A 22758-nucleotide genomic window follows, 5' to 3' on the forward strand; every position below is an offset into this window, starting at 1 on the left:
GAGAATAAGGCACGCAACATATTTCATAGTATTCTAAGCAGTGATAAAGGCTGTGTCGATTAGCATTGCATTAGGGATATCACGATTTCTGGTATTTATTGCGATAATGATATCAATGACGATAATTCAGGGAATCCTGTTTCTTTAGAGAAAAGTATTATCATTCGTATTTTTACCCAAAATAGGGTGTTGTGAGCATTAAAGGCACAATATGTAATTTTCGCCGCTAGAGGGCGCGTATTCAAAATAAACAAAGAGACAAAAGCCCTATTCGCACGGGATTAGTATTACCTGGTGACCTCCAGTCATTTGTAATAATTACGGAGGTTGTCTGTGATCTTAATCCCGTGCGAATCGGCCATGTCTGTAATTTGTAAAGTAAAAATTCCCCCGCAAATAACCTACCATATTTCGCCGAACACAGAGGTCCCGTGATAATATTAGTCCCGTGCGAATTGGCTTCTCTGTGATTCGGCCAGCATTTGGCGGGTCGCATATCATTTTTCGAGGTTTTTGTTTGCTGTGCGCCTTTTTATCCATCTTTTGCGAAGAATGGAGCTGCGTTGGAGTGTTTGATAGTATTTTGGGTGCTGTCATCATATCGCTACATCATACAATTTGCAGAAAGAGAAAGCTGAAAAGGTTTTGAGGTTAATGTGTTACAAATAAATCAAGCATAAAGCTTGAGATATTATTTTAACCTGGTGAAATGTAAATGACACAGCGCACGAAACTATATTAGTTTCTTTTTTAAAAATCCATCTGGACCATAGAACGGGACTCTCAAAGCCTTGACATCCGGGTATCCGGGAGATAAATCAGTAAATTCGAGTAAAATCACAGGCTTCGCTTATCCCGTGCGAATGTACCACACGAAATTCAGATGTGGGGGGGTAATTTCAAAATCACACAAGGTTCCCAGATAATACTAATCCCGTGCAAACAGGGCTTTAGACAACATGACCTCTTACCTTTAGGAGCTGGTCTTGCTGGCTTTCCCAAAGCCGCAAGTCCTGGTGTAGGTGGAAAGCAACACGCTGGGGTTCAGCCCGACAACGTTCACACACTCCTAGCTGTGTCAGCTCATCACAAATCGGGCAATGCAGCGTTGTAAAGTACTGAGAGATGGTGCCTTTTCTTGTGCCCTCCTCCCCTCCTCCACTTACAGAGCTCCATGCCTTCTGTACCTATGCAGTGAATAACACCACAAACAGACATGCAGATTTTCACTGGAAATGTCTTTTCATTTAACTGTGCTTTTTAAAGGTAAAGCATAGTTTTTTGGATGTTAAAATACTTTCTCCAATTTGTATATGCTTAGTTAACTATATGATTGAATTTCATCCCCAATAAATAAATAATGTAAATACTGTGGTTCTGCTCTGCTATCAGCACAAGTTCTATTAGTTTGAACATTTTTACCAGCCAATGATGGCTCAAACAAATGCCATTTGTTGTGAGTTTGATGTGGCACTACCTGTCCTAAGCAAACTGCAGTATTTGGGAAATCAGTCATTTTTAAAAATCAACAGGGCACAGACATGAGGGGAACTTGTCTGAATAGTCGAATGCAAAACTCATGCCATTCTGTTTGAGCATCCAGACCAGCTCAACAGAGCAACACTGGCTCAAGCAATATTTGAGAACCAGACAGCAAGGGTTTTTATTATTCAGGAGAATTAACATACTAATGGTTTACTTACAGTTGTCTCTGCATATGGAACTAGTACAGGTGAAAATATTTAAATATGTAAAACATTACACATTTGCAGTCTTATAACCTACCACCAGATGGTGCCTTTATATCAATACTAGCTAGTATAATTCAGTAATAAAGGTACAAGAACTAGTTGTAGATACACCCATTTAAGGGGAATGATGTTTCAATGTCAAGCTTAATCGTTTATATTTTGCATATGCTAAAAGACAAAATGACAAATAACTAACCCTCGGCAACTCGTGGTACCAGCTGAACACATCTACTCCAATCAGGCTGAAAATTCGTGCGAGCGGTGGCAAGATCTGCTTGGTGATGTAGTAGGTTGCATTGAGGCGCAAGCTGGGGTCCTGCAGTACCTCTACAGGACGTCGAACCAGCTGTATGAGCGGCACTCCTGGCATCCCGTACACAATAACATACGGCACTCGCTCACCCACACGTGGCTCTAAACGTCGATCGTGCGCCATCATACGCCTGAGAGACAGACAGAAAAGAAAAAGCAAAAAAAAAATGAAAGAAAAATATTGGACAGCAACTTTTGTGTGTTATTTTAAAGCATTTGGATTCATCCACAATCAGAACACATAAACAGCAGCAATATTAACAAAAGAAGGAATTCCCCCTCAACTATGACTCTAATCTAATTCCAGCATCTGTTAATGGGTGTGTTGCTAGGCAGCAGCATCAGGTACAGTAAGGCAGTTCTGCAGCATGCAGACAATAAACTGAGCTCTGTCTGGAAAAACACACATATTCAAACATGCAAACCAAAAATGTCTGCACTTATTAAATACAGTGCACAACCTGTCATTTTCTACAAGTTTGCCTAGATTATTATGTAATATGGGGGTTCCTCAATTTGCATGCAAAAACTGTTTAATAAACTGTTTTTTTTTAATGAAGAATAATAAAGCATTTTGGCACAAATCAGCGCAATGACTCAATCTGTAAAAGACCTGTAAAAAGATTCATACCAACCTAAATGTGCAACTAAACTCATTCCCTGTTTTATTGGGCACTGTCAATATTAGTGACTTTTCCATGAGTTAAGCAGTATAGATGTGACAATTTGTCATCAATAACTCAATTGCAAGAAGGGCCAGAGCAGTATATTTAACCCTTGTGCGTCAATTAAAAAAAGTTACACATAGGTCCATAGTGGACAAAAATGTCCATGTCAAAAAACTGTCATAAAAATTTGACGCTTGGGAGCACAGAGTTAAGTTTGGTCTCATTTTAAAGAAGACCCATGGCAGATTATTGTTGAAGTAAAAAAAGTTTAAAAAGTGAAACCAAAAAAAAATTCTAGATGTTTAGGTTTATGAAAATGATTTATGAACGATGTTTGATATAAAATATATATTTTATGAAAAATGTTGAACTCTATACCTGCTAGAAAATCAAAGCCATAAATCTAAACAAGTTGTATTCCAAATTTGAGGTTGATATCTCAAAAAATGAGCTTTCAGTAAGATTTTGTTTGGGCGCAGTACCAAATTTTCCCCATTAGATGCCAGCAAAACTCTGCTGGTGCACACAGTGGTTGGATTTGTAGTAGAGTTTTTCTCTCTCAAATATTACAAGAACACACATTTTTTTTTTATGACACACATACAAACCACACTCCCGACATCCATACCAACACACCCACACAATTATAGCTGCATTATTTATCCAATTGGCTCTATAATATGCAGAAGCAGAAAACAGAAATAAAGCGAGTATTTTCTTTATAGGTCAAACCTGAAAAAATGGCACCATCTGGTAAAAAATAGTAAAAAAAAAAAAAAAAAATGTAAAGCCTGGCCAATATAATGAAAGCCTATCAACAAAAATTGCATAATTTTACAGTTAAATTTATTAAAAATAGCAGTTTTAATGGGTTTCAATGGGGACATTTTTGTCCTTAAGGTCCTGAGAGGAAAATTTTTTGTACCTAGTGCAAAACAGATTTATTAAAGGAAATGGAAGTGAAATAGTAAAATTCCAATAAATATACACACCTGTGCCAAAATATATGCAGTTGGCAATAACACAGGCAAAATGATCAAAAAAACTAAACTGAAAAGGACAAAAATGTCCAAAAGGTCGCACAAGGGTTAAAGTTATGGACAAACTACATTCTAGAACATTACACAATGTTTGAATTTAATCAAATGAGAGGTTGCAAAAATTAACACACTCTTAAGCAAAAGTGGCCAATTTATTTATTATCTGTCTTTTTTTAAATGAATTATTTTAAATAGATGTTTATTTTCCTCGTTTCCCTATATTCACATCATTTAATGTGGTGAAGAACAACAACACAGTAGATCAGATATATTTTTACTTGTCAAAATAACAGAAATCAATTAAATTACACTTTTTTTTTTTTTTTTCAAATTCCGTAAACATCCACTAACATATCCTTCAAGTAAATTGTGCAAAATGTTTTATCCATGGGATTCAGTATTTATCTCTCCTCACATTCAACTTTAACACAGTTTTTGCTTGTAAGGTGTGTTAAATTTATTTGCAAAGCACATTACCTACACATCGGTAATTCAGTTCAGCTTCATTTAGGCTTGGTGTTTATAATAAATGTTGTTTATAATGAATACAACTATAAATATATAATACAATTAAATACATGCTCTTATACCTACAACTTTTATTGTTCTGTATACCGTGAAATTTGAAAGATTTTTGGGCAGTGAGGGGTACTATGTTTACAGTGTTTAGAATGTTTCTGTTTTATTTACCACTATTTTACATTATTTCTGAATGTAATAATACATAAATAATAATAATAAATAATAATAATAAAAATGCTACACATCGGTAATTCAGTTCAGCTTCATTTAGGCTTGGTGTTTATAATAAATGTTGTTTATAATGAATACAACTATAAATATATAATACAATTAAATACATGCTCTTATACCTAAAACATTTATTGTTCTGTATACCGTGAAATTTGAAAGATTTTTGGGCAGTGAGGGGTACTATGTTTACAGTGTTTAGAATGTTTCTGTTTTATTTACCACTATTTGACATTATTTCTGAATGTAATAATACATAAATAATAATAATAAAAATGCTACTTTTAGTACACCAATGCAATTTATGAGTTTTTTCCCACCTCTTTACATTGCAGTTTTGAGCAAACTCTAACATACGTAGCAGGAAGAATAAAGACAAAGACTTTATACTTTTTTTTTTTTTTGGAATTCTTAATTTTCATTATTGCTTTGTCAATTTGAATAAGAAAACACATTGGAACATTTGTTTCTGTTAATGTTTGGAGCACTTAAACCGGCTCATGCATCTTCTGTAAAGCTGCTTTCAAACAATGTGTATTGTGAAAAGCGCTATACAAATAAATTTGAATTGAACTTAATTGAATGTTAACCTCATCAAGGTGTTCTGTGCTCTCATTCGTACACCAATTGTGTTTACATATTAATGCTTCTTACAGACATATTGTCCCTGTGTGTTGATAGGCAACAGCAAACTAAACTCTAGTTCTGACTGCATTGCTGGGGAATTCAAAAAAATGCACACTACCTATATGTCTCACTGTACCTATATGACAACAGTGTTAAAAAGATGACAGAGGTAAATGAACAGTGCTAAAATAAGCATTTCATCTAAATATTCTGCTGTAATCTCATACGTAATACAGTGCAGAGACTGGATGAAAACTCTTCCCTCTCTTGAATAAAGTGTAGAAAAGCTCAGAATCTAAATGACGTAGATGTGCACTTTCCCTCAATTACAACGCAACTGCAACTTTTTCACATAATGATAAACACGAGTGCTATCACTGTCTTCCGTAACCTGTAAATATCTCTTAATATCTCAAAAATGAGTTTTAATCTCAGATGACATCCATACTTGGCATTGACATACCTTTTCATATACATATACAGTACTTACTCACCTGGTGAGTTCCAGAGCAGGGACACAGGCCCCTGGTCGGTACGATCCGCTTCCACGGTACTCTTTGGCAAAAATGAGGTCCTGCATGCTGGCTTTGGCCTCTAGCACCTTCACACATTGCCGCTGCACGTACTGCTTCACCTGGCTGATGTCACGTGCCTCGAAAAGCAGCTTCAGAGATCGCTCCAAAATCTAACAAAATATTATTTAATTCATTAACCTCAACTGCCCTCTGGTTGAGAAACATGGCATTACAACTGCAATGACAGATGGAGCAGGACATTATCAAGTGATTGGGAAAAAAGGAAATAATAATTTTGGAATGCTAGTTACCTTGGCAACAGCAGGGCAGCCATCACGACGTACAGTTTCAATGCCTTTGGCGTCAAAGACTGGGTTTTTCTGATCCATGCTCTCATACATGTATCCAACATAACGCTTCTTAGTCTGTAACACGCATGGGAGGTACACCTATCCAAACGCACAAGAATGCAGACAGACAAAATTGGAATACAGCAATCATGTGGCTTAAAATCGCTCCCCTTCAAAATAAAAACTCAGAGTACACTCAGAGACAAACCACAGATCTAAACCAGTTCACAAACCTTCTCAAACTTCAATTTGACAGGTTTAGGGTTGGCGGCAGTGACCGCCTCTGCAATTTCATTACCAATCTTAAATGCCTGTTCCTTGGTTGCGCCTTTCAACAACACAAACATACTAAAAGAGAGAGACAGACGGGTATCAGAGACAGTATAACACTGTGTACTAAGCAGGCACAAAACAACAAATTTCCACTGACAAGCAATTTGTCTGTTCACACTGAATGCAAAACTACTGCACAACAAAACAGCCAATGAGAACATTTTGATGTTTATGTTAATAGTGTCTGCTGACTTTTGAACACTAAGTTATATTAACTTGACACCGAATTCTGTTCAGAGAATATCAGACAGGGCAGGGATTTCATTAAAATCAATCAGAAGGCAGAATAAATATTAAAAGCGGACTGCATTTGGCCCACCACAACAATGAACAAAGTTTCAGAGGGAGGCAGTGCCTCCACAGCACTATGATTGGCTAAGTAATCTGGTAATATTATAATGCTTACCTAACAATCAGACTGAATGAGTCAAAATGGAGTAATAAAAAAAAAAATTGACACACCTGCTTGATCACATCATCATTGAAATAAACTAGTTTTTATTTCTCTACCTGTCTGTATCTCCGTAGACAACATGTGCTCCCCACTTCTTTGTGTCATTGACCATCTTTATGGCTCTCTCCAAAGTTTCTCGGGCCTTGTGCACAATGCTGTCACCTACCTGGTGTGTGAGGAGAGAGACAGAATATTTACTCAGCGTAATCACACACACACACAAACTGCATTATGTCACCACTTGATGTTCAATGTAAAATCTGGCTCTTAAAGTAAAGAAGTAAAGTGCATACCAGTTAAGAAAGACTGGCCCTTCCAGTCAAACATCAAGTGTAAACCTAAAATTATTTATCAAACACAAGCATTCAAATAATCTAAATCGGCAAGACCTTAGATTAGGTAACATTATTCACTATTAACTAGTTCCTTATTAACTAGTGTTCAGTCTGTAAAATTTCTTGAATTTAGATACCAGCCAAAAACTTGGTGCACAAAACCAAATTTTAATCAAAACCTTTTAAAAGGTGATAAGGCTATTTATTTTGCCATCGTAACAATTAATGGTTACATGGTTAGCTGTTTTTTCTTTCTGCCTGTGATCAAATATGTCATGCGACTCATTTTTGGGTTGTAACCATTCATTTTGGAACCACGGATTTAAAATGTAAAGTTAGAGTACCCACCTCAACGCTGGGCATACGTCCAGAGAAGCTGGCAGCAGTGTAACCAAATGTGACATTGGCAATAAGTTTAAGGCCAAGCTGCCTGGCATCCAGCAGGCGTAACAGAGCTTTGTTGTTTTTGTACGCCTTCATGGACTGCTTCACCATAATCCTCGTCTTCAAAATCTCCTCCAGCATACTTGGCAGGACACCCCTCCGCACTGATGACTGAGTACACACACACTTTGAGTTGAGCGGACTCGGACACAGGCATTGTAAGAAAGATATTATAAATTATATTATTATAAAATTGACAATTCTTGCTCTAAAATCTGGCTGGATGAGATGTGTTCAAAGCAAACTGTGAATGCACATCTGTTGAATTTTATATCACTGCATTATATCAATTTTTGTTCATAGAATTACCTTTATGATGCTTGCTAACCAAAAACAGAAGAAACATCAACATTGTGATATTAGCTATATTATTTAAATGATTAATTGAACCCTGGTGTTAATTGTCATATTCTTGTTGCTACGGTTTTATAACAGCAATAAGTCTTAAGAAAATTTTGGTTAATTGTGTCATTGAGCTCTTGTCGATATCCATAAACCTGTGATCATTTCTGAGAAGCTGATGCAGTCACACTTTTGGAAACCTGTTTCACATGCTATTTTTCACAAATAGTAGGCACTACAGTATACAGCAAGGATTCAAGCTACAGTAGTATTCCCTTTCAACTACTTGCAACCAAATTTAATGGCTCATCACATGATCATGTTGCCATTTAAGGATCATTTAAATGTAGGTATTTAAATGAAAGGGGTTAATGGCAGTGTAATCTCAGAACTACCTTAACAAATGCGACACCATTGGGAGAAATGGTGATGTCATTTCTGAGCTGGTAAAGGAGGTCAGGGGGGACTCTGAGAGATGTACAACCAAACCTGAACTCATCACACCTGAGAGATAGTGAGAGAGTGGAAGAGATAAACACCACCAGAACCACAAAATAGATACAGTGGATATATAGAAATACTGCATTAATATACGCTACAACTCTAGATCTAATGTAGTTTTACTCTAAATCCAAAAGCTGCTTACGTTCCAAGATTCTCAACGTGTCCAAGGCTGGTGGAGAAACAGTAATTGTAGGCAATGATGATAGATGGATACAATGACTGGAAATCCAACACAATAACAGAGTTGCTATAGAAACGCGACTCTGGCTCCATGACAAGCGGAATGCACTGTGGGGCTCTTTGCTGAGCACGCTGCTGTGTGCTTGGAGTCACTGGGATGTAATTCATTGGTTTTGCGATCCTTAACATCATTGATTCCACACGGTACTGCAATAGAAGGAGAAAGATTAACTACCAACACAAAACTGCAAAAAAGTATTTATGAATCTAATTATTAAAAACCTAAATATAATATACATCTGTGAATCTCTCCATTTCAAGAATTAAAGGAATACTGGATCTCATTCACTAAGCATGCGTACACAAATTTGTGCATTAAATCTGTGTTCAAACTTTTTCACAAAATGATAAAAAATGATATTTCATCATTATACAATTATTATATATAATTTATGTATAGTTAAAATGAAATTGATATATTATAAATAATATATTTGTATAATATATTTAATCATGTACAGTGATAGAGTAAGAAAAGCTACTATTGCTCGAGCTGCGACAATATAACAATGCAGATATATGCATATGTACAGCTGTCTAATGACAGGTCTATAATCTGGGGCTGTATTGAAGGTGTTTATTGTGAATTTGGCATAATTGTTTGTGAGAAGTTCTCCTGTGCGTACAGGAAGAAATAATCCATGCCATTATTAGTGAATGTGAATCAATGTTTTTTTAAATACTTGATCAATAACTGCACGTATCCTATCGATACACATATTGTACTAGGAATCTAGCAGACTTACGACAAATTAAAATATGTACTAAAATTGGCTCAAAATATCAAGTATGTCTGATTCTTCAGCTAGATGGAATCATAGCCTGAAGCTTAAAAAAAAAAAATCAGTTTTCCGTGCCCACTATGTGATTTTCTGTGACTGCCCAATATCTGCACACTGATTTTTGTCAACTAGTGTCGACTCCTCCAGACTGCAAAATATTGCAAAAGTTGTGTTATGTATTCTAGCCTTTACTTCCTAACAAATGATTCTCAAGAACCTGTTCTTACTGAATTTTTCAAAATGACATTTCAATAATGTTTCAAGACATTATTTTCAGTTATAACTCTAAACAAACTAAGAACTGTTACTGTGTCATATTATACTTGTGACACTTAAATCACTAATGTGACAACATTTAGTGTCTGTAAGAAATAATAATAATAATAATAATAATAATAAAAAATGCATTATGCATTCAGGGTGCATTAAACTGATTAAAAGTGACCGTACACTTGTGACCCTGAGTGTTACAAAAAACAAAAACAAAACAACACATTGTATTTTAAATAAATGCTGTTATTTTTTCGTTCATTGTAATTAAAAATGCATAACTGTTTTCACAAATATATTACACAGCACAACTGTTTTTAACATTGATCAGAATAAAAGTGGCTATGATCAGCGATGTTCGCGTCTTTCATTAATCCGGTCATTAACATGCTTGTCTCAATGACAAGCGATACTGATGTTGTTCTGAGAGGATTGATGCTCCAATAAAAACACTGATAAAAATTGTCTTAATTAGTAATTGTACTTTTGAAAATTGTGAAAATTAATGCACAAAATAAACTTACTGGAGAAAAAAACCGAACCTGAAACATTATTCTATTACTACATGACTTGATTTAAGTTTACTTAAAAGTTTTTTTTTAATGTTCTGTTAAAGTTTATGCCTATTAAATGTTAAAAAGTCTATCACAAATTTTACAGTAATGTTGAATGACTATATTCACTCATTTAATTCCCAGATTTTTTTTTTTAATCTAACATCTGTACCAGTATCAGTATTATTATTTGGTAAAAAGATGCTATTAAACAAATATTTAAAATATACCATCTTTATGTTCAATGACTCAAAGTGAAAAAATATTTATGATTACACATTGTTATGTGAAATTACTTACAGAAACGTGCAATTAATTAGTTAAATTTTTTATCAATTGACAGCATTAATAATATTAAACACTGCCTGGCCAAAATAAAAGTTGCCGTCTGAATTTATATAAGCAAATACTTTTTAGACTTAAATAAGCAAATAATTTTAGGATTAAATCATTATTGCAGTGATTAATACATTTCTGGTATGTTGTATGTTTGGCAACAATACTTTTAGCCGTAATTGATGCAGTGAGTAGCTTTTCATTTCTTCAACAACCATGTTGGAAGATGTACTCATGTACACATATTCCAGGATGAAAATACAAAGATTCATCAGGCTTGTGCAATCAAACTTTTGTATAGACACAATATAACACTCGTAGCTGTGTGATATGGCTCTATATCACCACGGCAATGAGTATGATATTGCTCACTTATCAAACAGCACCTACATAAAATTGTTTGGGAGGGTTTCAAGAAAAAATCCTCTGCTCTCATCCAAAAACAAACTCCAGAATATTCCAGACACTACTGGAACTTCAAACGGGACAGGGTTCTATGGTCAGATGAAACTCAAAAAGCTTTTTGGCACACATAATATGGATTTAAAATGATACACACGGATAAAAAAGTACCCCATGCCCACAGTTTAATATACTGCTGGACCTTTAATGTTGTGGGCCTGTTTTTCTGCTAGAGGTCCTGGACATCTTGTTCAGATACATGGCATCATGGATTCTATCAAATACCAACAGATTTGACAAAAATTTCAAAACCTCACTGCCTCTGCTAGAAATCTTATAATGGGCCGTGACTGGATCTTCTGTCCAAACAGTGATCCAAAACAAACATCATAATCAACACAAAAATGAGTCACTGAACACAAAATGAAGGTTCTGCCATGGCCATCCCATGACCTGAACCCAATAGAAAATTAGTAGGCTGAACTAAAGAGGAGAGGAACTAACATGAACTTGGGAATTTGAAGGATCTGGAGAGATTCTGTATGGAAGAATGGTCTCATCTCTTGCCAGGTTTTCTCCAACCAAATCAGGCATTATAGGAGAAGATTCAGAGCTATTATCTTGGCAAAGAGAAGTTGCAAAAAGAGGAAAAGAACCTTGGCCAACGTGTAATGGATAAAAACATTTCATAATGAGATGTTCCCATCATTTTCAATCATTTTACTTCAATGAAAGGATAGATTTTTGTGGATTCTTTGAATGAAATATCAAAAGGATATACAATGCATATTTATTTTCACAGCCTTCTTTGCTCATATCTACCAAGGGGGCTATTAATTCTGACCCCAATTTTATATAGTGATCGGACAGACAGCTAAAGGCATCTGTATAACAGGTTTCAGATGGATGCTTACCTGTGACCCCCTGGTTAGCACGTGGTAGAACTGGATTCCAAACATGCGTGCCAGTTCACTTGTCCTGCCAATAATATCCTGCTGCTGGAGCAACTGGACTGTGCCACACACACGACTCACATAATGATCCACCACTTTCCACCTGACCCAAACAACAGAACACCCCAATAGAACACACACACAAAATGTAATAAACAGTATTTTGTTTGTACAACCAGTAAATATCATGTGCACAGTACAAAAATGATATCCCATAAATTATGCATAACACCTACATGATATTGAGTCATAAAACAAATTTGAGAAGAAAATTGCTTAAGATACTATAGTTATTTTCAGAGAATATATCTTGAATTATTATTATTATTATTTTTAATGTTGTTTTGGTTGCTGTTTTAGGCATAAATCTAACAATTTATTAGGGTTTATTAAGAAAATGACATTGTAAATGATATTTAGATAATTTTGCTAGAAAACAAATTCTAGACAAAAATAAGTTAATTATTTGCAGTGCACTGTTAAATGCTACACATTTCAGATAATTTTAGCTGGTACCATACAATATATATGGTACAGTATGCAGCAATCAGTATGCTATTATTAAATTCTGATGAATGATGCAATGACATTCATAGGAACAACCCTGCAATAAGACCAGTAATATGCATCTGACCGATGTGAGATAAATTCCCACCTGTGCAGGTGTGTGTTGTGGTCAAACCAGTCGGAGAGTGTGCGATGGCTGTAGAGAGGAAAGCGCTGATGCAGGAGGTGGAAAGCCACATTCTCAAAAGTGTAGTTATTCAATGCAGCCTGAAAACATACATGAAGCACTTGATAAAACCGAACACTCTCAGATAAACAGTGTTAGCTTCGGGATTCTGAGGGTATTGAATTTAAAGAGAACCTCAGTCTTCATAATCCTCCACATGTTGAGGACAATGCGTCCAACAATATGGATTTCCGTCATAGTGTCTGCACCATATTCATCTTTCTCTGCCATAAACCGATTTTCTTTTGCATCTCCTGTTAAAGTAATGACATCAAATACAACATTTCAGAAATGGGATAAGATCTGTGATGCAAAGCTGAATTTTCATCAGCCATTACTCAAGTCTTCAGTGTCACATGATCCTTCAGAAATCATTCTATATGCTGATTTATCAATATTGTAAACAGTTTTTACTTAATACTATTTTATCTTAATATTGTTTTGGAACCTGATACTTTTTTCAGGATTCTTTGTTCATGCTGTTGTTTTTAAACTTTTTATTCATCAGTAATTTTGACAGCAAAAAAAAAAAAGAATATGATTCACAGTAAGCACAGTAAGACTCTCATTTTCTCTTTCTTTGTGTGTTTGAGAGAAACACAGAGCACTCTCACCAAGCAATGGCAAGTCAGGTGCTTACATGCCTAAAGTATATGGTGCATCAAATGCGCATCCACTATTATGAATGGGAATAGTGTGCTCAGTGAGTTGTCAAGGCACAGAGAGTAAAACACTGATGTCATCTGAAGTGAAACTATGGGTCTCTACAAGAAACTGAATGTTATTTACAACATTATTTCTTATAATCTATAGCAGGGGTCTTCAACTCTGGACCTCAAGATCCACTTTCCTGCAGAGTTTAGCTCCAACCTGGATTAAACACACCTACCTGCAACTTTGTATTAATCATGAAGACCTTGATTAGCTTGTTCAGGTGTGTTTGATTAGGGTTGGAGCTAACCTCTGCAGGAAAGTGGATCTCGAGGTCCAGTGTTGAGGACTCCTGATCTATAGCTTCAGGCAAACGGTCCTGGAGCTCAAGCTTTGACGCATCATGACATATGCATGGTAGCAAAATCACATGACAATGAATTAGAACTCCGTTGTTTACAGCAGAGAGAGAGAGCATGCATGTGCAAACCAAACATCTTTGCCAGCAGTATAACACCAACAAAGTAAAGCAGTTTAAAAGAACCATGGTTCCCTGAGAGAAGAGAATGAGACATTATTGTGTCAGAGCTAATGCTATGGGGAAATCCCTCTTTCTCCAAGAATACTGAAGCCATATAGAATCGTGCCAATCTAAGGATTGGCCAATGACATTCAGGCACACATAAAAAATAGGACGACCTTCTCCCGCTATATAAGCCGACACTGGCACGATTGCATCAGAATCTTACTGAAAAACCATAGGCAGCTCTTGTTCCCAAACTCTGAGCATAACATAACATTTATGCAATGACTCATTCCCTCCTCTCAGGGAACCATGGTTACATTGACACAATGTCGAGTGAATTGACCTCTGATTACTCAGAGCTGACACTATTGGGATTGCATAAAATAACGTTACTAGCAAAGTCTACCTCAGCTGAAGTGGAGAACTGACTAATAAAAAAAAAATGCCAGCACAAGGAGCATGCTTAACGCCGTAGTGGTATAGAACATCACAAACATAACACAAATAATCGTACATACCCGACGGTTCATATCAGCATCTACATGCAAACATACTAGTGTCCAGCAGCTCCTCCCAGCCCTCGCTGTAGGGATGATGTCAGACTATGACGGAAGGCCACAACCAGATTAACAGCAGACTTAGTTAAGCACAAGTATTCATAAACTCGTATACTAGGGGAAGGAACGAAAATTTGATGGCCACAGCCAAACAAACATGTTCCTATGGAGAGGACCAACTCCGTTCACATGATGGAAGTAGCGGCCATGCTGGCACTTATCACAAAATTCAATCAGTTAAAAAACTACTCATTCATACTGATTACGCACACGTGGGCAGTATACACAAACACAAAGAGGTAATACAGCAGCACTTCCAGTATCTTGAACACTGCATCTAGACTGTGAAAGCCTCCCAATCGCAGTCATCGCTCTATAAGACAACAGACCAGTAAGGGGTTGTAACAACTAAAAGGAGGGCCAAGCTTCCAATCCTGCTGAACTCAGCTGCATTTCCACAGACAATACAAACAGCAGATCCAAGGGCAGATCCAAATGATAAAATCTGGCAAAGGTATTTTGGGATAACCAGCCAGCTGTCAAAGAATTGTCTTGAATGGACATTCCATTCAGCAGTGCAGGAGCGCTCAATATAAATTTGCAGCGCATGTGAATGATATTGAGAAAAGTGCTCTGATATTAAGGCGTTTTGTTTGTTTTTGCATTTATGGTTGTTGCCTACAGTAGCTCTTACAATGCCTTAGCCAAAGCACGCAGCTGTGTACTCGTTCGTCTCATTGTGAGGCGCCACCGACTCTGGAGCAGCACTAGGTGACTAATCCACTCTCTTGAGACTCTTGTCCTCCAACACACCAAAAGAAACCAATCCGCGGGAACATCATTCTTTGAAAGCCAGCTCTTCTGATTTTGTGAAGTTTGCCAGAATGCAGAAGGGAAATAATCCACTTAATGAGGCGCAGGTCAACAGACAGGTGTCAAGACAGGTGTCATGTCATGTAATGACACCGGCTTAGTACCGGCTAAGTCATTCGGTGTCCACAGCTCGATAGTTTGCTAGAGAAATGAACTCTAGAGAATTTACACTATATTTACACTATATATATATACTGTGTGCATATATATATATATATATATATATATATATATACACACACTTACTGTATATATATATATATATATAAAAAAGTAAATGAGACATTTGACATTTAAAAGTAAATGTCATAAAAACTATTTATGACATCCAGCTGGGTAAATAATTATATTTCAACAAATAATTGGAATAAAAATATTATTTTATAATTGGCTTTAGAAGTTAATAAAAAAAAAAAGCATTTTACATGCTTTCATACAATTGTGTTTGTTATTTTATCTAAAACTAAACAACATTATTTAATTTTATAATAACGTGCAAGTAATAGGGCTCCTTAGTTCACAGTATTTGAGAGTTTGGCAGATGCCAGGTGAAAGCTACCTGCCTGACTGCATTATAGCAACTGTAAAGTTGGGTGGAGGAGTGATAATGGCATGGGGCTGTTTTTTTTAGGGGTTGGGCTAGGCCCCTTACTTCCAGTAAAGATAAATCTTATTGTGCAGCATACCAAGACATTTTGGACAATGCTATACATTCTATACTTTGCGGGAACAGTTTGCGGAAGTCCCCCAGTGCACAAAGAAAGGTCCATAAACACATAGCTGAATGAGTTTGGTGTGGAAGAACTTGACTGGCCCACACAGAGCCCTGACCTCCACCCCATCAAACTGGAATTGAAATTGCAATAAAGCAATGTCATTAAAGTCCCTGTTGGTGTAATCATCCAATGTACCAAAACTTTGGTCCATATATATATGTGTGTGTGTCCCTTTTTCAGGATGTTGTATTTTGCTGTGTTTTGTAAAATCCAAATAAGCTTTACATAATTTTATTAGAAGGGGTTTGAATAAATGTTTTGCATGCTTGTTTAATGAATAATCTAGGAAAGTAAAGAGACCTTTCTACTGACTTGAAGAATGATGCCCCGAGTCCTAGTTCACCTGCATGAACATGCATAGTTCTTCTGCGGTGAGGCATGAGGACTGTAGATGCCAGAGCAATAAACTGCAATGTCTGTAATGTAAGACACCTAAGACTGTGCTACAGGAAGAACAGCTGATTGTCCTTGTAGTGGCAAACCATGCATTTCCCCCAAATGTGTTTAAGAACTTGGAACAAATGGAAGTGTGGGATAACATTTCACAGCAAGAACTGGCAAATCTGGTGCAGTCTATGAGGATGAGATGCTCTATGTTACTTAAAGCAGCTGGCAGCCACATCAGACACTGACTGCTACCTTCGACATTGATATTGTTCAAGGTCTTATTCAATTTCTGTTCATCACATGTCTGTAAAATGTGATTATTTTATGTCTCAATTGTTGAGGTTATGTTAATACAAATATTTTAAAAAGTTGAGAGTCCACTGCAAATGTCTGCAAAATACTATTTATAGAAGACTGGGCTAGCCTTGACAGGGTCTTGATCTGGTGGTCCAACATCCCACACAGCCAGATTCAAGGTGTGGATGGAGCACTCTCGTGGGGAAAAACCAGTCCTCAGAATTGGGGATCATTGTCAGAGCAGAAGGAAACAAGTTTTGTATGTGGCTTGAGTCATGCATCCTTCACAAAGCAGATCTTTTTGTTTTTTTGCTATTTTGATCAATTTCTGCAAATAAATGCTCTAAATGACTATTTTATTTAGAAGAAATGCTATCAGTAGTTTATAGAATAAAACAAAAATGCTCAGATTACTCAAACAGACATACAGTTAGGTCCATATATATTTGGACACTGACACAATTTTCCTAATTGTGGGTCTGTATGCCATCAGAATACAATTAAAATGAAATTGTAGTGCAGACTTTCAGCTTTTATTCAAGGGGTTGAACAAAATTATCATGTGAAACGTTTAGAAATTGCAACCATTTTTAAACAGCCCCTTATTTTCATGGGCTCAAATGTAATTGGACAAATGAATATAATCATAAATAAAATATTAATGGACATCACCAAAGACTGGGTTTCCTCTTTTGTTATGCTTTGCCAGGCCTTTACTGCAGCTGTCTTCAGTTGTTGTTTGTTCGTGGGTCTTTCTGCCTTGAGTTTTGTCTTCAGCAAGTGAAATGCATTTGAGATCAGGTGATTTACAGGTGAATGACGTGAAATCAGTTCGTTCTTCGATTTCGCTTGAAGTATATCGGGGCCTTTAGAATAAACTACACACCTTTTACCTTCTTAATAGATGAAACAATGAAGGTAGAGCTGTCATTCCTAAACCCCTCCTCCAATTTGGATGTGATTACCCTTGAATTAAAGCTGAGAGTGTGTACTTCAAGCACATATTCATTACATAACTGTAACTTGAACATGTTTTGGTAAACCGCTAAAATAACAAAAATTGTGCTTGTCCAAATATACAGTATATAGACCTAACTGTACCTAAATAGTAAATTCATAGAAATTGAATTTTGTGATCTCTTAATTTCTTTCAGAGCTGGATGTATATATTTTATATGTGTTAAATGAGAAAAGCATTGAATAGACATTATATAAAGAAGCTTTAAAAAGAAACATTTTAATGACACCAAAGGCTACAATGTGGCCTTAACATTTTCAGTTTTCAGAAGCTGCATCTGAAGTGGCATTTAGGGATAGCTATATAGGGATACACGATATATACATATACACAGACTGTTCAGAGGTGGCATGAAGGCATTTACACTGCAAATTAGAATGGCATAATTAATGCTATATGAGATTAACGTGTTTTAAATGGGCATTAATATGTTTAAAAAACAAATATTGAAATGTTTTTAATGAAATTATACTGTAAATATAAAACTAAAACCTTAAGTAGGTCTTAATGATTGAGTCATTCAGTCATTCATTCAACCAGTTCATTCGAACGGCTGATGCATTCAGAAACAAAGCAAGTGTCTTTATGAATGGGTCACTGAAACATTGGAAACAAAAAAAATTGTCTGCACACTGACAAGACTGCTCCCAAAGAATTTATTGATACAAAGTTTCGTTGTTTGTATTGATCTTATTTTTTGTCATGCACCTGAGCCTTTGGGTTTTTGGGATGTGCACGCTTTTTTGTATTTTTCACTGAAACATTGGCTCACTCGATTCATTAAAAAAAAAAATCAGTTAGTATTGAAGCTGCTGTGTTGCTTAGAAAGGCACAACAGTTCTGCTGTGGTTTGGAACTATTTCTGACGGTGAAATTAAGCAAAACAGGTAATAAACATGTACACTACTACGAAATAAGGTAACCTTACCTGGCACACGGGAGAGTTGCTGGCACAGGTCCACACTGAGCGTTGATGCACGTTGCAGTAGGTACCCCCAAGAGTGCATCTGGACCTCATATCCAACAAGAATGTCTGGGTCATACCTGGTGGTGTTGGGGGGGTCATGAGCTTATTTGCTGTGCAGTATGTATAGCTTATCATAATTTCAGTAAAAATGAATAAAAAATATATTTTTTTTTTCTGTTGAACACAAAATGAGAATAGTAAAGCATTCTTTTCCATATGACCATAACAACCATTAAGGTAAAAAAAAAAAAGTGTATTGTGTATTTTATAGTGACAGCAGTTTAAGTCTATATTTACAGATGATCATCACCCCTGCTCCAAGTTTAATTTGAGAGCAACTCCTGAATGGCAGTGGAAGAAAATATATTCAGTTACATTTTGTCCTGTTTGGTGCATGATATAATGGTCACAATGACAAATTATTGCATGGAAAAGAGCTACTTGAAACTTTTCCTTTTGTGTTCAACAGGAAAAAAATACCGTAAGTTCAGAACATCTAGAATAAAAATAAATGACAATTTTCATTTTTTGGTGAACTATTTATTTTACATTTAAATAAAGACTTTACCAATATCAGCATATACAAGTAGGGCTGCAACATCTAATCCATAAACATGATTATGAAAATAGTCTCATTATAAGAATAGTCAGGCCTGTTTGCTGTGACTGGAAAGTCTTTTTAAGGCCAAATCAGAGTGAGTTACTGCATGAAATGTGTACAACCCAAGTTGTCCAAATATGAGTCATTCAAATTAAAGTGCTCCTGTTATGCTTTTTTGGATATGACCTTCAAAGTTGTTTGTAATATAGCTGTTTGTGAATGTAAAAGGTCTGCAAAGTTTCAGAGATCAAAGTGCACAAAAATTGCATTATCTCCTAAAAGAAAGAACTAGAACTGCCTGAAACGAGCAGTCAATAATTTGTCTTATTTTCTGCACAAACCCACGTAGGTTTCTAACACATTTGCAAAACTGTCTTCATTAGCTGTCCACAAACAAGTACTTTGATCCACCCTCAGACACTGTAGTTGTAGCAGAGGAAGAGGAGTCTGGTTCGTGTTGTTGCATTGTCTAGAAGACCCTGTTTGCCGATCGGCAAAAGCAAAACAACTTTGTATGTACTCCCAAAGGATGAGGATGTGAAGAGTCAGTGGTTAAAATAAAATTTTACTGTGACACCACAGCAGTATAACTCTAATATTTCATTGTGTTCCCATCATTTACTGACGACTGCTTTTCAAATCCTGAGTTCAATGCAAGATTTGCAAAATGCTTATTCATTAAAGGTGGGGCTGCACCCACTTCATTTGGACCATTTTTTTTCGCCCAATAAAAATGTCCTTTTCTTAAGCCCCCCTTTTTTTTTTACTTTTAATTCTATATGTAAGGGATAATTGACAATGGGCCATTGAATTATTAGAAAGTAATGCACACCCAAGGTGTAACGGCCCATCCACTTCACGTCGGAGCGTCTCTACTACTAGCGAAACTGTACATTCATCTGTTTCAAGAACAGTGCCATTATTATCTCGCTAGTGAGAAATGTTCTATAGCTTTTAATTTGCTAGACTATTTTACTGAAAAATCGTCAGGGCAGCAATGACAACACGTTTCTGTGTGGATGTGTGTCCGTAGTACTGTATGTGTGTGCATTTGTATGGGAGAGAGAGTGGGAGATGTGCTTTTCGTACATAATAAAACGTCATTTTGTGGTAAAAATAATAAAATAATTTGTAATTTTTTTATTATATTGTTTATTATATTTATTTGCTTGGTCAGCGTCATTGTGGGTTTAGGTTCTTTTGTCGTTGTAGATTGTTGTAGACCTTTGAAATAAATCATTTGGCGAAGTGATATGGACGTAATGTGGTGAAGACCTGCCTGCAACTACATTAGCCATGCATTTCCATGAAAATAATTGCACACCTTAAAACGTTCGTCAGTCAATCACATTCAAGCAGATTCAACAGCCCTGTAGTATAATGTAGAAATAATCATCAGATCAATCAATTAGCAAAATAATTGTTAGTTGCAGCCCTACATACAAGAAAGAAAATCCAAAATATACATCGTTAACCTACATTCTAAGAATGTTTGTGACCTCTTCAAAAAGCTCCTTCTCATCACTGACATAAGTCACCAGCAGTCCCGTCACACCAGATTTAAAAAGAAACGGCGCTGTGCTCCTGGAGGCTAGAGTAAAAACATGACAGGTAATAATTTTACAATGAAGACAGACTAAACACCATATAAAATTTGTAATCATGCACACTAGGCCTAATATTAATGTTAAGACTAACAAATAATCAGGTAAGTCATGAATTATTGAAAAATAATGCACACGTCAAAGTGAAGCAAACCTTTATGTGAAATAATGCGGCAAAAGCGAAAACGACATTTACTATAATTTTTTTTTAAGTTCCCTTTTCTATATATCACCTCTTTCTGTACTTATCTAGTTTACACTTTTACATTGGCATTGTGTGAAAAATTGCAGATGTATTTAATTTGTAAGTCATTTTGGATAAAATTATCTGCAAAATGAATAAATTTAAAAGTAAATACAGTATGTAACTAACAGTGTTGGGCAGTAACTAGTACTAGTACCCCTACTGATTTGAAATCCAAAAATCCAATAATTCCTAGATTTACTTTCATAATTGTTATGACTCACACAGGCACATTAAGCCACCAGTGAATCAGGAAAGCTTGGAATATGGAAAAGTGTACATTCAGGGGATGGAAATTTTGCCATTACACTGATTTTGTCAGGAGAAAAGGTGATCTGAACAGAGATGTGTAAGTTGTGGCATTATGGAAGTTGTGGCATTACTTTATTCTGGCATTATATGGCTTGCCCACCATCACATCCCTCTGATCCCGATATAAATTATATCACTATAATTAAAAATCTTATGAACTTATGTGATTTCTTTTGATAAAATAATTCATGAAATATAATCATATATGCGTAACAGAGAAATTATAGATACAATTAGCTTCAAGCTACACGTGACAATTAATACAGCACTTACTTAAAAGTCACTATCAATCACCATTGAGTGTTTGTAATAACTTCTGACTACGATCCAATGTAGATTTTGGTCAAATGATGAGGCAGAAATATATTGTTAGTATTACGCGTTAATGCGTTAACATATACGATTTTTACAATCCTTAACGACAATGACAAGCTACGCAAAATCGCGTTCATAATCGCAGACGATTTAATTGCGCCATAATGAAATCGAAGAAATCATTCTGCGATTATGAATCATCTTATCAGATGATAAGATGGCGCCGACGCTGATGGCTGCCTCCGTGGCGTGCTCCACAGTTGTTTTTATGTTTTTGTTAGTTTGTCCTGTCTTTAGTTATATCCCTGCGTTTGCGTAGCTTGTCCGTGAACTACGGCTCTGTGTAGTCAATGCTATTCAATCTAAAAGCATATGAAAATACCACATTAAATAACATATTTTTACTCCAAACTCACTTCATAACATCAGTCGAGTGTTTGAAATAAATCCTTCTGTGAGACTACACAGAGCCGTAGTTCACTGACAAGGTACGCAAAACCACATTCATAATCGCGTTTATGAAATCAAAGAAATTGTTCTGCAATTATGAAAGCGGTTTGCGTAGCTTGTCAGTGAACTACGGCTCTGTGTAGTAAATGCTGCTTCATCTGAAAGCACGTGAAAATACCACATTTAATAACATGTTTTTTACTCCAAACTCACTTCATAACGTCAGTCGAGTGTTTGTAGTAAATCCTTCTGTGAGATGATGTGGCTTCTTACACAGAATAAGGCAAGCAACATATTTCATAGTATTCTAAGCAGTGATAAAGGCTATGTCGATTAGCATTATTATATGCTTTATTATAATAAACATTATAATAAGACTAACTCAGATAAACCATATATTGTCATAGTCGTGTGTTTATTAGTCACGGTGAATAAATGAAAGCAGTTAAATCTTCTGTTTATTCAGCTGCAGCGATAGGCATTTT

The 22758-nt window shown here is 36.0% G+C and overlaps 1 protein-coding gene across 2 annotated transcripts in view; it reads right to left on the reverse strand.

Moving 5' to 3' along the window:
• Positions 1-22758, reverse strand: part of LOC107676701 (DNA polymerase zeta catalytic subunit-like) — a 51388-nt gene that overhangs the window by 4581 nt on the left and 24049 nt on the right. For both annotated transcript variants that reach the window (XM_016471342.1, XM_016471343.1), the window contains exons 15-28: positions 20828-20939; positions 18709-18824; positions 12831-12949; positions 12618-12736; positions 11924-12065; positions 8568-8812; positions 8317-8425; positions 7484-7690; positions 6857-6966; positions 6247-6361; positions 5975-6112; positions 5643-5833; positions 1948-2194; positions 972-1187 (exon numbers count right to left, since the gene is read on the reverse strand). In XM_016471342.1, the coding sequence (XP_016326828.1) occupies positions 972-1187; positions 1948-2194; positions 5643-5833; positions 5975-6112; positions 6247-6361; positions 6857-6966; positions 7484-7690; positions 8317-8425; positions 8568-8812; positions 11924-12065; positions 12618-12736; positions 12831-12949; positions 18709-18824; positions 20828-20939 (2186 nt within the window). The remainder of the gene's footprint in view (positions 1-971; positions 1188-1947; positions 2195-5642; positions 5834-5974; positions 6113-6246; positions 6362-6856; positions 6967-7483; positions 7691-8316; positions 8426-8567; positions 8813-11923; positions 12066-12617; positions 12737-12830; positions 12950-18708; positions 18825-20827; positions 20940-22758) is intronic.

The sequence above is a fragment of the Sinocyclocheilus anshuiensis genome, unplaced genomic scaffold, assembly GCF_001515605.1.
Source record: "Sinocyclocheilus anshuiensis isolate Anshui unplaced genomic scaffold, SAMN03320099.WGS_v1.1 scaffold468, whole genome shotgun sequence".
Lineage (NCBI taxonomy): Eukaryota > Metazoa > Chordata > Actinopteri > Cypriniformes > Cyprinidae > Sinocyclocheilus > Sinocyclocheilus anshuiensis.